At 43.4% G+C, this 13824-nt stretch overlaps 1 protein-coding gene across 7 annotated transcripts in view; it reads left to right on the top strand.

Annotated features, from left to right (window-relative positions):
• Positions 1 to 13365, top strand: part of LOC139259843 (neurabin-1-like) — a 180966-nt gene extending 167601 nt beyond the window's left edge. For 6 of the 7 annotated variants that reach the window (XM_070875722.1, XM_070875721.1, XM_070875726.1 and 3 more), the window contains 2 exons: positions 2805 to 2993; positions 11280 to 13365. In XM_070875722.1, coding sequence (XP_070731823.1) covers positions 2805 to 2993; positions 11280 to 11450 — 360 coding nt within the window. In that variant the 3' untranslated portion in view covers positions 11451 to 13365. The remainder of the gene's footprint in view (positions 1 to 2804; positions 2994 to 11279) is intronic. The other variant, XM_070875724.1, reaches the window with a different exon arrangement.
• The last annotated feature ends 459 nt before the right edge of the window (positions 13366 to 13824 follow it).

The following is a 13824-nucleotide window of genomic DNA, read 5'->3' as shown; positions in this document are numbered from 1 at the left end:
GAGAGCCAGCAGCAACATCTTGCTTCTGACTCCGAGCACGTTCCCACCTCAGGACAGTCCTCTCCCGTATCCGTCCAAGCAGTGCTTCGGCTGTTACCCCCCCCCCCCCCTCCCCCACTGAAGCATCGCCTGAGGACCTCCTCGGCCAGGCGGCTTGCAGTCAGGAGGGGAAGGGGTAGAGGTGGGAAGAAGCAGCAGCCGGGCGGGTGGAAATAATAATGATTTCAAACTAATGTTCAGTTTAAATGTTTTTTATTTAACAAAACCTTGTAGCACATTGGCTCAGATAACTGCCCCGTTACACGCTGGTGATTCCTTAACATCAAAGGGAATAATCACACTTAACTGCAATCAACTTAAACTTTAACTGTCACCAAGGTGATGCCCACCATTGATGTATGACCTGCACACCCAGCAGTGTGTTAGCCTTGTAAATAACACCAACGTTCTTTCAGGCAAAGCGATCATTGATGAGCTCCTGACGTAAGGCTCTTGCAGCTATCATGCCACCAAGGGCCCTTTCATGCAGTCTACAGGGTGGGCGGGGGCATGACTTCAGCGTCAGCCTGATTGTCTGTCTGGGCCGATGTCAGCGTCTGCCTCCTTGTCGTCCTCTTCCTCTCTCTGGTGAGGTGGACTGTCAGACTCATCAGGTACTTCTTGTCCCCTCCTGTTAGCCAAGTTGTGTAGCATGGAGCAGACCACCACAAATTGAGCTACCTGCTCAGGGTGGTATTGGAGCTTGCCTCCTGAATGGTCCAGGCATCTAAAGCGCTGCTTCAGCACTCCAATGGTTTTCTCCACGATATTGCGAGTTGCTCTGTGGCTCTCGTTGTATCGCCTCTTGGCTTCGGTGTGGGTGTCACGCAAAGGGGGTCATCAGCCAGGTGGCAAGGCCATATTCTTTGTCACCAAGCATCCAGCATTAACCTTGTGGCTCATTGTTAAACAAGTCACATATAGTGCTCTCACGCAGGATGTGAGCATCATGGATGCTGCCCGGAAATTTAGCATTCACTGCCATTATAATTTGCTGGTGGTCGACAACGAGTTGGACATTCAGGGAGTGGAATCCCCTGCGGTTCCTGAAAACCTCTGCATCCTAAAAAGGTGCCCGCATCGCGATGTGCGTACAGTCTATTGCTCCCTGCACCTTGGGGAAGTTTGCAATTCTGGAGAATCCTAGAGCCCTCTCAATCTTTGCCTCCCTGGTCATAGGGAAGCTGATCAAGTCCCTCCTGCATGCATACAGGGTTTCAGTGACCTGTCCAATGCAGCGATGTGTGGCATGCCGAGAAAGTCTGCAAATGTCGCCAGCTGTGGCCTGAAAAGAACCCGAGGCGTAGAACGACAGTGCCACGGTGACTTTGACCTCGACGGACAGTGCAGTACTGATGGTGCTGGCAGGCTGCAGATCTGCCCTCATCAGTCTCCGAAGGCAGGTGGTGTCGGGCAAGTCGAGGTAAGCATGCTTCTCCTTGTACTTGCGGAGGGTGTAACATCTGGTCCTCCTCATCTGTCTGTCACTTCTTACATTGGGCCCATAATGCAGTGGAGCAATGTCGAGTCTGCTGCATGTATTTGGTCACCGAGAGGGTGAGAAAGGACAGGCCCCATTGCAGTAGCTCTGTTTTCCACCGATTGGTCACAAACAAGGAATGTCCTGATGAACACACCTCTTCAATTCCAATCGGTCACAGTATGGTCAAGATGTTTTCACAGATGTTCACGTCAACTCCAACGATCTGCAGAGTACATCCGAACTCCCCCGAGGCTGAAGCACAGCCACCTTTTAAAGGATGCGACCTATGATCTAGAACGCTGTGATTAGTTCCACTTTTTGTGGGCGGTTTTTGGGTGAGCGATATTGTGGGCGATATGTGTGCGAGGTGGTGAAATTGACACTGGCCGATCTCATGGCCACTAGTTTCGGTAAATATGCTGTTTACGACAAAAAAAAGTTGGCGGGCGTTAATATTTTTTCTCAGCGTTAAGCACGTGGGGAAAGTAACGCTCGGCGATAAGTTTCCTAAAAATGTCTGCCAGTTTTCATTTTGTGCCAAAATGGGTGATATATGGGCGTTATACATCATTTCAGCGGTAAAATGGGTGTTAAGTGGGCGTTAAGTATGCAAATAAAGTGGAGGTTCTAGCCCATAGTCTTTTAACATTGCTAGGCACATAAAAAGAATATAATAATATAAATGTTTCAAGATATCTGGATCTCCGAAAACAGGACATTTTGCGCATAACTGATGGTGTTGTCTGGAATTATTGCCCGAAAACTGGACATTTTTGGGGCAAAACCCAAAATCCGGCACGGATTCAGTCGTGGATTCCGGATTTCGGACGTTGTACCTGTACTATAATTTGTTGCCACATATGTCTTATAGCAATTTTTATCATTGGTAGTGGTATCTATATGAAAATATAATAGAAGGAAATAGCAATGGTCCGACACTGAGTGCTCATAATGAAAAGTATTTCATCCCCCAACACTGACATATCTCAATTTCTGATCACCCAAAACTTTGTAAGTTATGAGCTTAGAACTGTATTGTGCCCCATTTACAGGATGAAAAGACCATATACTTCACTCATTTTGTACCCCAAAGGGCTGTGGATGCTGAATCGTTGCGTATATTCAAGGCCGAGATAAATAGATCTTTGGACTCTAGGGGAATCAAGGGATATGGAGATTAGACGGGAAAGTGGAGTTTAGATTGAAGATCAGCCATGATATTGAATGGCGGAGCAGGCTCGAGGGACCGTATGGCCTAATAATTTTATTTATCTTGTCCAAGCAGATACTTGATGATCAAGCAACAGCAGGGAAACAAAACCAGTGGCAAAATCGTGCTGTTTCTGAGTGGACAACCCAACAAGTCTGTCATTGGTTGATGGGAATGAATTTAGAGCAATACACTGCAGAATTTGTTTCTAAAAACATTGATGGAGAACAACTCATGCAGCTAGATAGCAGTAGACTTAAGGTACAGTATTACATCCACAATGCCTGCTAAATCTTGTTGGATTTATTAAAGAAAAACTGTATTACAGTAGTGGATCTGCTGAAGGTGCATGTTAAGTATTTCATTATTGGACGCATGAAGTGTGGTTGTATGGACCAGGACACTCCCAGGCTCAATCCTTCCATCCTTAGGACATGGGGTAAAAAAATCAGGCTGGCTTTTCCTACTGATTCATTGATTCATGCTAGAAAATGCTTATATGTATGGACATCAGTCGGATTAGACTTAGCTGAGATGTTCCAAAGACAGATAGCTGGTTAGCATTCATTGTATAGGCTTCCCTAGAAAGTGTGGTGTCTTAGATAAGATTCTGGGTAACTGCTTGGAATTGTGCCCCAGCATACTTCACTACCTTCAGAAAAAAAGGTGTGTAAACTGCATCTTCATTTTCTTTTGGTCAGCCAAATGTCTGATATTTTGAAACTCATCATCTAGTCTCAGAACCAAGCTACTGAGAAATGTATTCTTGTAGAATTTTTGTCTGCCCAATGCAAGTTGCATAAGGACATATCCCATTTAGCTAACTGCAGAGATCTTGTGCACATATTGGCAGAACCGAGGCCAAGTGACCCCCCCAACAGTGTGCAATTAAAATCTCACTGTTTGCCAATGCAGAACATTAGTAAACTTCCTGCTGTTTATCTAAGTCGAACCACTCTACCCATTAGGTTATTGGTTTGCAAGGTTAACTGGAGCTAAATGGAAAGAATTCCAGTCCCAATGATGATCTACCTCTTCAAAGTACATAAGTGTGCCAGACTGACCCATTCAATGAAAAATTGCAAATGACGATCTGAAATTAAAAATGGTATAAATTCACAGCAAGTCAGTCAGCATCTGTAAAGAGAGAGGACAGATTATAACATTTCAAATGTTACCCTTCATCAGTTCTGATGAAAGGTACACATCTGAAGTGTCATAATCTGCTTTTTCTATTTACAGGTGCTGACTGACCACCTCCATTTAACTAACAATGCCATGTACCTACTCGGTTCAGGTAGTGGATTAAGTCTACCCTAGAGAGTTGACTTAGTTAAAACTTCTAATGCCAGGTGTATCAAAGAGCCCTATTTACCTACACCTTGCCTCCCAGGAGAATAGTCATTGGTTGGTCATTGGGCAACTAACAAGTGTGGGTTTGAGCCTTCGTAAGGTGGACAACAGCTGCCAGAAGTCCCTCACAAGCACCTAGGCGAACAGGATAACTTGCCATAAAATGTGAGAGTATATTGTGATAAATTTTCTGCCCATAGCATGGACAGACACACTCCAAGGAGTTGTGGTTCCACTAATTGGTGGTGTGGTTCAATGCTCCCCACTAGGCTTGCTCATCATAAACTGCTTAATCCAAGCCCTCCAAACTTTGAAAAGAGGTATGGATTGCTCTGTGGCTGACTTCCTCTTCAGGATAATCAGTCAAAGGTTCTTGGCACTGTTTAAGAGTATTGCTGGTTCCGCTCTCCTCACCGAGCTCCTTTTAAGAATTATGTCGTGAACACTGCACATATCTGATGCACGACCATTAGCTAGATAATAGTTCATTTCTTCTCATAGAATTGGTTCTTTGCCACACTCCACTGCTTTTCCAAACTTCCAAACAGATGGGTCTTTAGTACAGCCCAATAGGTCAGATGACAACTCAATATATCGTTCCTTCCAGACCCCATGGATGCAATCCCAGGTTTGATGGAGAATAGCAAAGTTATTACTCTTTAGCATTAATGGAACCCTTTTGATTATAATTGATGACAGAAAAATTATTTATGCTTTTTGTGGAATTATACACCTAGGGGATGAACACCTACTGGTGATCTTTCTTCATCGCCATAATGAGGCTGTTGGCCTCAATATGCTGTCTCATAATCTACCTTTACAGCAGCTTATTCCAAAGTAGCTTCAGGTTGCTGCAAGAGGCCAATGGAGTTTCTTTTAATAATTGAGTTTTGAAAGATGTTGGGTAAACATTTAAGCAGCAATGCGGAAGTAGGGGCAGAGGTGGGCAAAGTTGCTGAGGTGCAAATAGGCAGTCTTCGTGTTGGCAAGGATATGGGGTTTCAGTTCAGGTTCCAGCAAGACACAGATTGCAAACTGTCAGGCTTATCTGAGGGAATTGCTAGAGAGAACCCCAGTTTGCAGATGACACTAAACTGGGTGGCGGTGTGAGCTATGAGGAGGATGCTAAGAGGCTGCAGGGTGACTTGGACAGGTTAGGTGAGTGGGCAAATGCATGGCAGATGCAGAATAATGTGGATAAATGTGAGGTAATCCACTTTGGGGGCAAAAACACGAAGGCAGAATATTATCTGAATGGCGGCAGATTAGGAAAAGGGGAGGTGCGACGAGACCTGGATGTCATGGTACATCAGTCATTGAAAGTTGGCATGCAGGTACAGCAGGCGGTGAAGAAGGCAAATGGTATGTTGGCCTTCATAGCTAGGGGTTTTGAGTATAGGAGCAGGGAGGCCTCACCTGGAATATTGTGTTCAGCTTTGGTCGTCTAATCTGAGGAAAGACGTTCTTCCTATTGAGGGAGTGCAGCGAAGGTTCACCAGACTGATTCCCAGGATGGCTGGACTGACATATGAGCAGAGACTAAATCGCCTGGGCCTTTATTCACTGGAGTTTAGAAGGATGAGAGGGGATCTCATAGAAACATATAAAATTCTGACGGGACTGGACAGGTTAGATGCAGGAAGAATGTTCTCGATGTTGGGGAAGTCCAGAACCAGGGGACACGGTCTAAGGATAAAGGGTAAGCCATTTAGGACTGAGATGAGGAGAAACCTCTTCACTCAGAGTTGTTAACCTGTGGGATTCCCTACCGCAGAGAGTTGTTGATGCCAGTTCATTGGATATATTCAAGAAGGAGTTAGATATGGCCCTTACGGCTAAAGGGATCAAGGGGTATGGGGAGAAAGTAGGAAAGAGGTACTGAGGTGAATGATCAGCCATGGTCTTATTGAATGGCGGTGCAGGCTCAAAGGGCCGAATGGCCTACTCCTGCACCTATTTTCTATGTTTCTATGAGAGTGAGTCAGGTGGTAAGATGTGGAGTTTTAGGCAAAACCGAACATGATGCCTTTGGTCTTGCCAATGTTGAGTTGAAGGAAGTTATTGCTTCACCAGAACTTCATATTAACAAAGCACTTAAGACAGCACACTGCTGGTTGAGGAGTCAAGAATGGTAACTGAGGAGTAGAGCTGCATTTTGTCAGCATACTTCTGAAAGCTGAACCCATGCCTAAGACTAATGTCATTAAGAGGTAGCATGTAGTCTTGCAAATGATGAGGGCTACGTATTGAGCCTTGGGGCACACTCAATGTTGCTGTAATGGGATGTTGAAATGCCATTACAGGAGATGTGCTGATTGTGTTTGGACAAGCTGGAGTCAAATTAAGCTAGGGGAGTGCCATGGAGTTAAACCACAGGACGCAAGTTGGTGGAATGGTCCTGTTTACTGGATATGTGACTACCAGGTACTAGCTTGTTGCTTTGACTTCAGCTGTAGAGACCAGGAAATCATCTGCCATTGAATTTGCCCTATTAGCAGACACAAGTCCTGGGCTCATGCTTAACAATATCCTTTTTGTGGCTGAGTGCCTTGGCCTGATCACTTGCAGTATAGATGTCATTAAGCACTCCAACTTGGCTGTGGTCCTCTTTCATAAGTTTGACCTACATCTTATTGCCGAAGATAGCTAAGAGTTGCCTTCTTAACAAAGGTAACTGGCCGCTGGTTCAAGTTTCCAGCCATGTCAAACACTGCAGTTGGAAAGCAAAGGACCTTCATGGGTGTGTTTATGCCTTGTTTATGCCACATGTACTTTATACAAAGGGACTCAATGTGCATAAGAGTGACTTTTTAATCAATTTAAATAGAAACTGATTAGTATATAGGTGTAAGTTTAGATTTTACTGAAATTATTAATAAATATAGTTTTTTAAGGTGGAGTTTCAATTTTCCTAGATGGAACATTTAATAAATGTATCATATTATAAGTGGTTGGGTTACTGCATTCCATTTTTTTTAAAAAGGAACATAAAAGCAGGAGTTGATTTTTTTTCAATAGTGAGCAAATTCTCTTTAGTCATTAGAAATGTTAATTATTTTTGGGTGAAATAAAGTCACTCTCTTTAAAATACAGCCTTATTCTTCCCTGAATCTCCAACTTGTCCTCATGACCTTGCGTGCTTACCCCTTGCATGGTCCAAGTTGGCAGCAGCAATATTGTTTGGAGAATTTTCATTTTCTGACTATGTTGGTAGGCATCTCTGATCTGCACTGTTGAGAGAGATTAGTATGCTTCTATATCTCGCACCCGGCTAATTTACACTGCTGGACATCCACCCCACTCTTGCTGAGTGTGCTGCCTATTTTCTCCCCTCTGCCCGCACCCCCCTCCTTACCCAAGGCTGAAAGCACATCAACCAGCTAAGTAAGTGTAATGCCACAGGTAACAGCCTCGCACGTTGAGCAAGTTTAGTGTCCTCGAAGTCTCATTTCTCCCTCCCCCTTCCACCACGAATAAAGTTTGCTGTCCTACTGGAAGCTCAACCCCCATCCCTACAGAATGAGTTTATTTTGGTGTCCACCCCTGCTGAGTGAGTTTAGCAGATTGTTTCAGGTTGCTCGCCCATTAAGTCCTTTTCTGACAAACTGAACCAGGAGCTGGAATTGTATGTCAATTTTAGGAAGATGGGCAAGAGGAAGCAAAGCAGAAGGTCCTCTGTTGCAATGGTTTCCTGCCCCCCTCCCCCCAACCAGCTTTTGCGGAGTGAGTTTTCTGGCTCAGCCACATTCCCTCTCCGACTGTCCGCCCCTCCCCCACCCCTCCCCCACCCCTCCAGCTGAAAAAGCCTGCCAACGAGGCCCTTTCTCAGTGTTTCTGAATGAAGAACCTAGTCTCTGTTATGTATGTAACTATGCAATACTTGCCACCAGAGGGCGCGATTGTTGGAGTCCTAATGGTCACCTGCACACGTGCAGGGCCAGTATAAAAGGTTGGCTGCCATGATGTTTAGGCACTCTGGAGTTATAATAAAGAAGACTAAGGTCACACTAAGTTTAGCTCACAGTACTCAGCTTCGTGGAATTCTGCTATTCACAACAATTGGTGACGAGTAACAGAATACGCATCTTCACACAACCATGGCTGTTGTTGGAATATTAGAGAGATTCGTAGAGGGTGATGATTGGGAGGCCTTCGTCGAGCGTCTCGACCAGTACTTCGTGGCCAACGAGCTGGAAGGAGACACTGTCTGTGGGCCTAAAATATACGGCCTCATCAAGAATCTGCTCGCACCGACAAAACCAACGGAGAAGGAATATACAGAGTTGTGCACGCTGGTTCGGGACAACCTCAAGCCAAATGAGAGTGTCCTCATGGCCAGATATCGTTTTTACATGCACCATCGCTCATGGGGCCAGGACGTGGCAGATTATGTCGCCGACCTGAGATGCCTCGTGGAACCTTGCGATTTTGGAGCTGCGTTGGGGCAAATGCTGCGGGACTTTTTCGTGCTGGGCATCAGCCACAAGGTCATTCTTCGAAAGCTGCTGGCATCCGAAACCCTAGACCTGAGCAGGGCCATCGCGATCGCCCAGGCATGCATGGCCACGGACGATAACACCAAACGGATATCTTCTCAACATCAAAGTTCACCGGCAAGTACTGTGCATAAAATGACGTCGCTAGCAGGCCGAACTGCATATGGCAAGGCCTGTGATGACTCAGAGTCCGCCATCGGGATGAATATGAATCCATTTTTGGGGAGGAAGATTGCAGCAGACGACATCAGGCCCACGGACTCAAAAGACAGGCCATCAAGAATGCATCCAGACCACAGCATATGACGGAGCTGCGTTCGTTCCTGGGACTCCTCAACTATTTCGGTAACTTTCTACCCGGGTTGAGCACGCTGTTACAGCCTTTGCACATGTTGCTACGTAAGGGTGACGCCTGGGTTTGGGGCAAATCTCAAGAGACAGCCTTTGAGAAGGCCAGGAACCTGATATGTTCAAATAAGTTACTTGTACACTATGATCCATGTAAACGATTAGTGCTAGCTTGTGACGCCTCATCGTACGGGGTCGGCTATGTGTTACAGCAAGCTAATGTATCGGGCAACCTCCAACCGGTTGCATACGTGTCTAGAAGTCTGTCTAAGGCTGAGAGAGCCTATAGTATGGTCGAGAAAGAGGTGTTGGCATGTGTGTATGGGGTTAAGAAAATGCACCAATACCTATTTGGACTTCGATTTGAGCTTGAAACTGACTACAAGCCACTCATTTCGCTGTTTTCAGAGAGCAAAGGTATAAATACCAATGCTTCGTCCTGCATCCAAAGATGGGCACTAAGATTATCCACTTATGACTATGATATCCGCTACAGACCAAATACTGAAAACTGTGCCGATGCTCTCAGCCGGCTACCATTACACACCGCTAGGGTTGAAATGGCACAGCCCACAGACTTGCTACTGGTCACGGAGGCTTTTGAGAACGAGAGGTCACCGTCACAGCTCGCCAGATCAGGACCTGGACCAGCCACCAGCCAGGATCCTGTGCTATCATTAGTAAAGAGTTACATCTTAAATGGGAGCTGGCTGGCCGTTCCCGGGGAAATGCAAGATGAAATTAAGCTGTTTCATCGACGCAAAGATGAAATGTCCATCCAATCGGATTGTCTCTTATGGGGTAATCGCGTGGTTTTGCCAAAAAAGGCAGGGAAACATTTATATGCGACCTACACAGTACCTACCCAGGCATTGTCATGATGAAGGCAATTGCCAGGTCGCATGTTTGGTGGCACGGCATTGACTCGGGCTTGGAGTCATGTGTGCTTCAGTGCAACACTTGCTTGCAACTGAGCAATGCACCAAGGGAGGCTCCACTGAGTCTGTGGTCATGGCCCTCCAAACCATGGTCCAGGATCCATGCAGATTTTGCCAGCCCCTTTCTTGAAAAGATGTTTTTAGTAGTTGTGGACGCTTACTCCAAATGGATTGAATGTGTAATCATGACATCCAGCACATCCACAGCCGCCATTGAAAGCCTCCGGGCCATGTTCACCACCCATGGCTTGCCCGACATCCTTGTGGACCGTGTTTCACCAGCTCGGAATTCAACAAGTTTATGACCCGCAATGGCATCAAGCATGTCAGGTCTGCTCCGTTTCAGCCCGCGTCTAACAGTCAGGCGGAGTGGGCAGTCCAAGCAATCAAGCAGAGCATGAAACGTATGACGGACGGCTCCCTGCAGACCCGCTTGTCTCGCATTCTGCTCCGTTACCGGATGCGACCCCACTCGCTCACCGGGGTTCCCCCGGCAGAATTGTTAATAAAGAGAGCCCTCAAAACCAGGCTCTCCCTAGTCCACCCAGATCTTAATGATCACGTGGAAACCCGGCGACACCGGCAGAACATGTACCACGCTCACGCGGCTGTTTCACATGACATTGATAACGACCCGGTGTTTGTCCTGAATTACGGTCATGGTCCCAAGTGGGTTGCTGGCACTGTTTTGGCCAAGGAAGGGAATAGGGTGTTTATAATCAAACTGTTAAATGGCCAAACGTGCAGAAAGCATTTAGATCAGACCAAATTGCGATTTACTGACAACCAGGAACGACTTGAAGAGGACATCACCATCGACGATCTACCAACACACACCCAACCAGCAATCGACCTCGCTGTCAATCACGAGGATGAACCCACCGCTCCTGACGATCCGACCAGACCAGCCACGGTGCAGCGCAGCAATGGTCCGGCCAACTCTCACATGCCAGGGTTTGAACTGAGATGATCAACCAGGGAGCGAAGGGTTCCGGATCGCCTCAACTTGTAAATAACTTGTACCAAAGACTTTGGCGGGTGGAGGGAGGTGGGAGGAGTGATGTTATGTATGTAACTATGTAATACTTGCCACCAGAGGGCGCGACTGTTGTAGTCCTAATGGTAACCTGCACACATGTGCAGGGCCAGTATGAAAGGTTGGCTGCCATGTTGTTTAGGCACTCTGGATTTGTAATAAAGACGACTAAGGTCACACTAAGTTTAGCTCACAGTACTCAGCCTTGTGGAGTTCTTCTATACACAACAGTTTCCTTACTTGCATTACTAGCCTTGTCAACCTCAAAATAAAATATTCAATTTGTAGAGAGTTTAGTATGATATATAAATTTTGCATGTTGTAAGACAATAAGGTTCTAATTTACTACATTTTGTTATACTTTGATTGACTTCAGGCTTTAGGTGTTGCCAGTCAAAATGATCGTGCCACCATAAAGAAAAAGCTTAAAGAAATTAAGAAAGCACAAGAGAAAGTAGAAAAACAAAGAGAGAAGTTTCAAAAGAAAGAAAAAGATCAACAGAGAAAATCTGGTAAACAGGCCACCTCTGTAGAAACAATGTGTTAAATGGGACTGTAAGTGTGATTGAGATCAAAAATATTTTAGACAGTTGTGCTATTTCAGTGATGTAGTATATTGTATACTTCACAAAATAATTGATTCAGATATACAGAGAAACTCCAATGTATGTTAGTTTGACATTTTTTATTAGAGATAAATTTATGGTACATTTTCTAATGCGTTTAGTGGATTAGGTAATGTTCTATATATATTGTTAATACATTTTTTGTAGGTTTGTAATTCTATGCAGTTTTAACTAGCTCTGGCCTTATAACAGTAATAAATGAAGTTAATATTTTAATAAAAGCTAGTGTACCATTAAAATAACAAAATACCTTGATAAAGGGTATTAAAAAGTATCTCAAATTTCTGAATGTGATGCAAACTTACATTGCAAGGAAAGTCGCACTACACAGTCATTTATGTACAATGTTTTTGAGAATTTGGTGCAGAGTGAAACACTTAATGTTATGCCTGTGGGATAAATGGCTCCAGAGTTTAATGTATCTTTCACTAAAGGGTAAGATTGCGATAGATTTTTGTACTTAGTGCAAACTGTACAATGTTACATTTTTATAATTCTGTACTTTATAAATCCATTGCACGGAAGGGGCGACACTGTTTTGTATATGTTCTTTAATCCTCTCCATTGAGTTAATATAAGCGATCAATTTTTTGTCCAAAGAATAATGGGTGATTGGGGAGTGATTATAAGAAAATCGCATTGAGAGTTCTAATGATATCGTAAACCACAAAGACCAAGCTTCGAGAGGCTTTTTATCCGTTAAATCTCGGAGATTTCTTTTAGTTATCATCTCTCCCACTGACAAATTTGTAGCTATGTATAGCTGTGTTGCTTTTATGGTTCTTTGCTTACAGTTTCTACATTTTCCTGATATTTATCACCCAAAAATAGAAAAACTTCCCAACTTGTACTGTTCCCTGAGATTTTACGATTTTTGTGAATGTCACTAGATTTTTTTTGTGTACCTCTTTCAGCTGCACATCAAATTATCATCTAGTATAGTATGTAGTACTTTCCCTCATTTCCTCTCCAATATGTCATCAAAAGATAAGTCACAACAGATGATTATTCACTTGCATCCCTCTGCTGCCAGTTTGGTCATCTTCCCCTTTCTTTTCCACTCTAATTTCTGGTTTCTCCATGGTGCCTCATCTTTTTCCCAATCTTTCTATTTCAACTACAAACTCCTCTCTGCAGTATCTAGTCAGCATTTAGCACTAGTTTGATTTAATTCAAAGCTGGTGTCCTGAAACTACCTGGATTCTCTTATCGGACATTAGGGATTTTTAAAAACCATTAAAGCAAACTAAATAAAAGAAAATATTACCGAATTTTGTACTTTTTCCAATTTTATTTTAAATTTATAAATAAGATTAGAAACAAATATTTTAAAAGCGCTGTCTAACTGGGAAGAGACTATGCAAATAAGCATGTAGTAATTTTTGCAAGCTTTTGGTAACATTGAATTTCTACCTGGAAAATGCATCATTTATTTTTTTCTTGATTTTCATTTGAATTTAATTTTCTGAAGTAAAAACTGAAAGCAAAGAGCCATTATGTACTAATCATTAAAAATCAAGTCTGACTTGCTGTGTGGAGAGCATTTTTTGGCAGTGAATGTTCTTGCCAATATCTGCAACCAGGAAGCTGCTTTCAGTTGTATGATGACATAATTACTGCAAAATGTAATAGTTTTGTATTATGAAACCTGTTTTTGTATTCTTCTGAAAAGTTAAGGTTTTTTCCCCCTATCGTTGCTAAAAAAAAATTTGAGTGACAAAAAGGACGGGAAAATGGTTCTTTCTCATTTGTTTATCCACTGAATAAAAATGAATAATCATCCAAATAAGGATTTGTTAGGATACTGTTCCTTTAAAGACTGTTATCCTCATAAGTCATGTGCTTGCTGCTTCTCTTGTATTTTCTCATGCTATGGCATCAATTCTACTGTTTAACAGCAGGCAAAAGCAAAAAACTTGTCATTTTTCCACTATTCATCATACTCATATTGAGTAGTGTTTTACTATTTTTTAAATTAGATTTTGTAGGAATTTTATTTTCAGTTTACCTTTCTATTTGGTTTTTGGAGTGTGTTTTGTTTCATTAATATCTGTACCAAAACATATCAATTTAGTACAGTTTTGATTGAAATCAGATTTTGACTTTCCTAATGCTAGCAACATATTTAAGTTATATAAGAGAAAACAATTCTCACTTTGGCTACCTTTTGTTTGCAGATTATTATCCAATAAGGATTTGTAGGACATATAGTGCCTTTTAAGACTTTTCATCCTCAATAGTCTTGTGTTATCCTGCCCACTCCCTGAAATTCACGAGTTACATGTCATGCTCAGC

Source organism: Pristiophorus japonicus, chromosome 3 (assembly GCF_044704955.1).
Source record: "Pristiophorus japonicus isolate sPriJap1 chromosome 3, sPriJap1.hap1, whole genome shotgun sequence".
NCBI classification, from domain to species: Eukaryota; Metazoa; Chordata; class Chondrichthyes; family Pristiophoridae; genus Pristiophorus; species Pristiophorus japonicus.
This window is presented reverse-complemented; position numbering and strand designations above follow the sequence as displayed.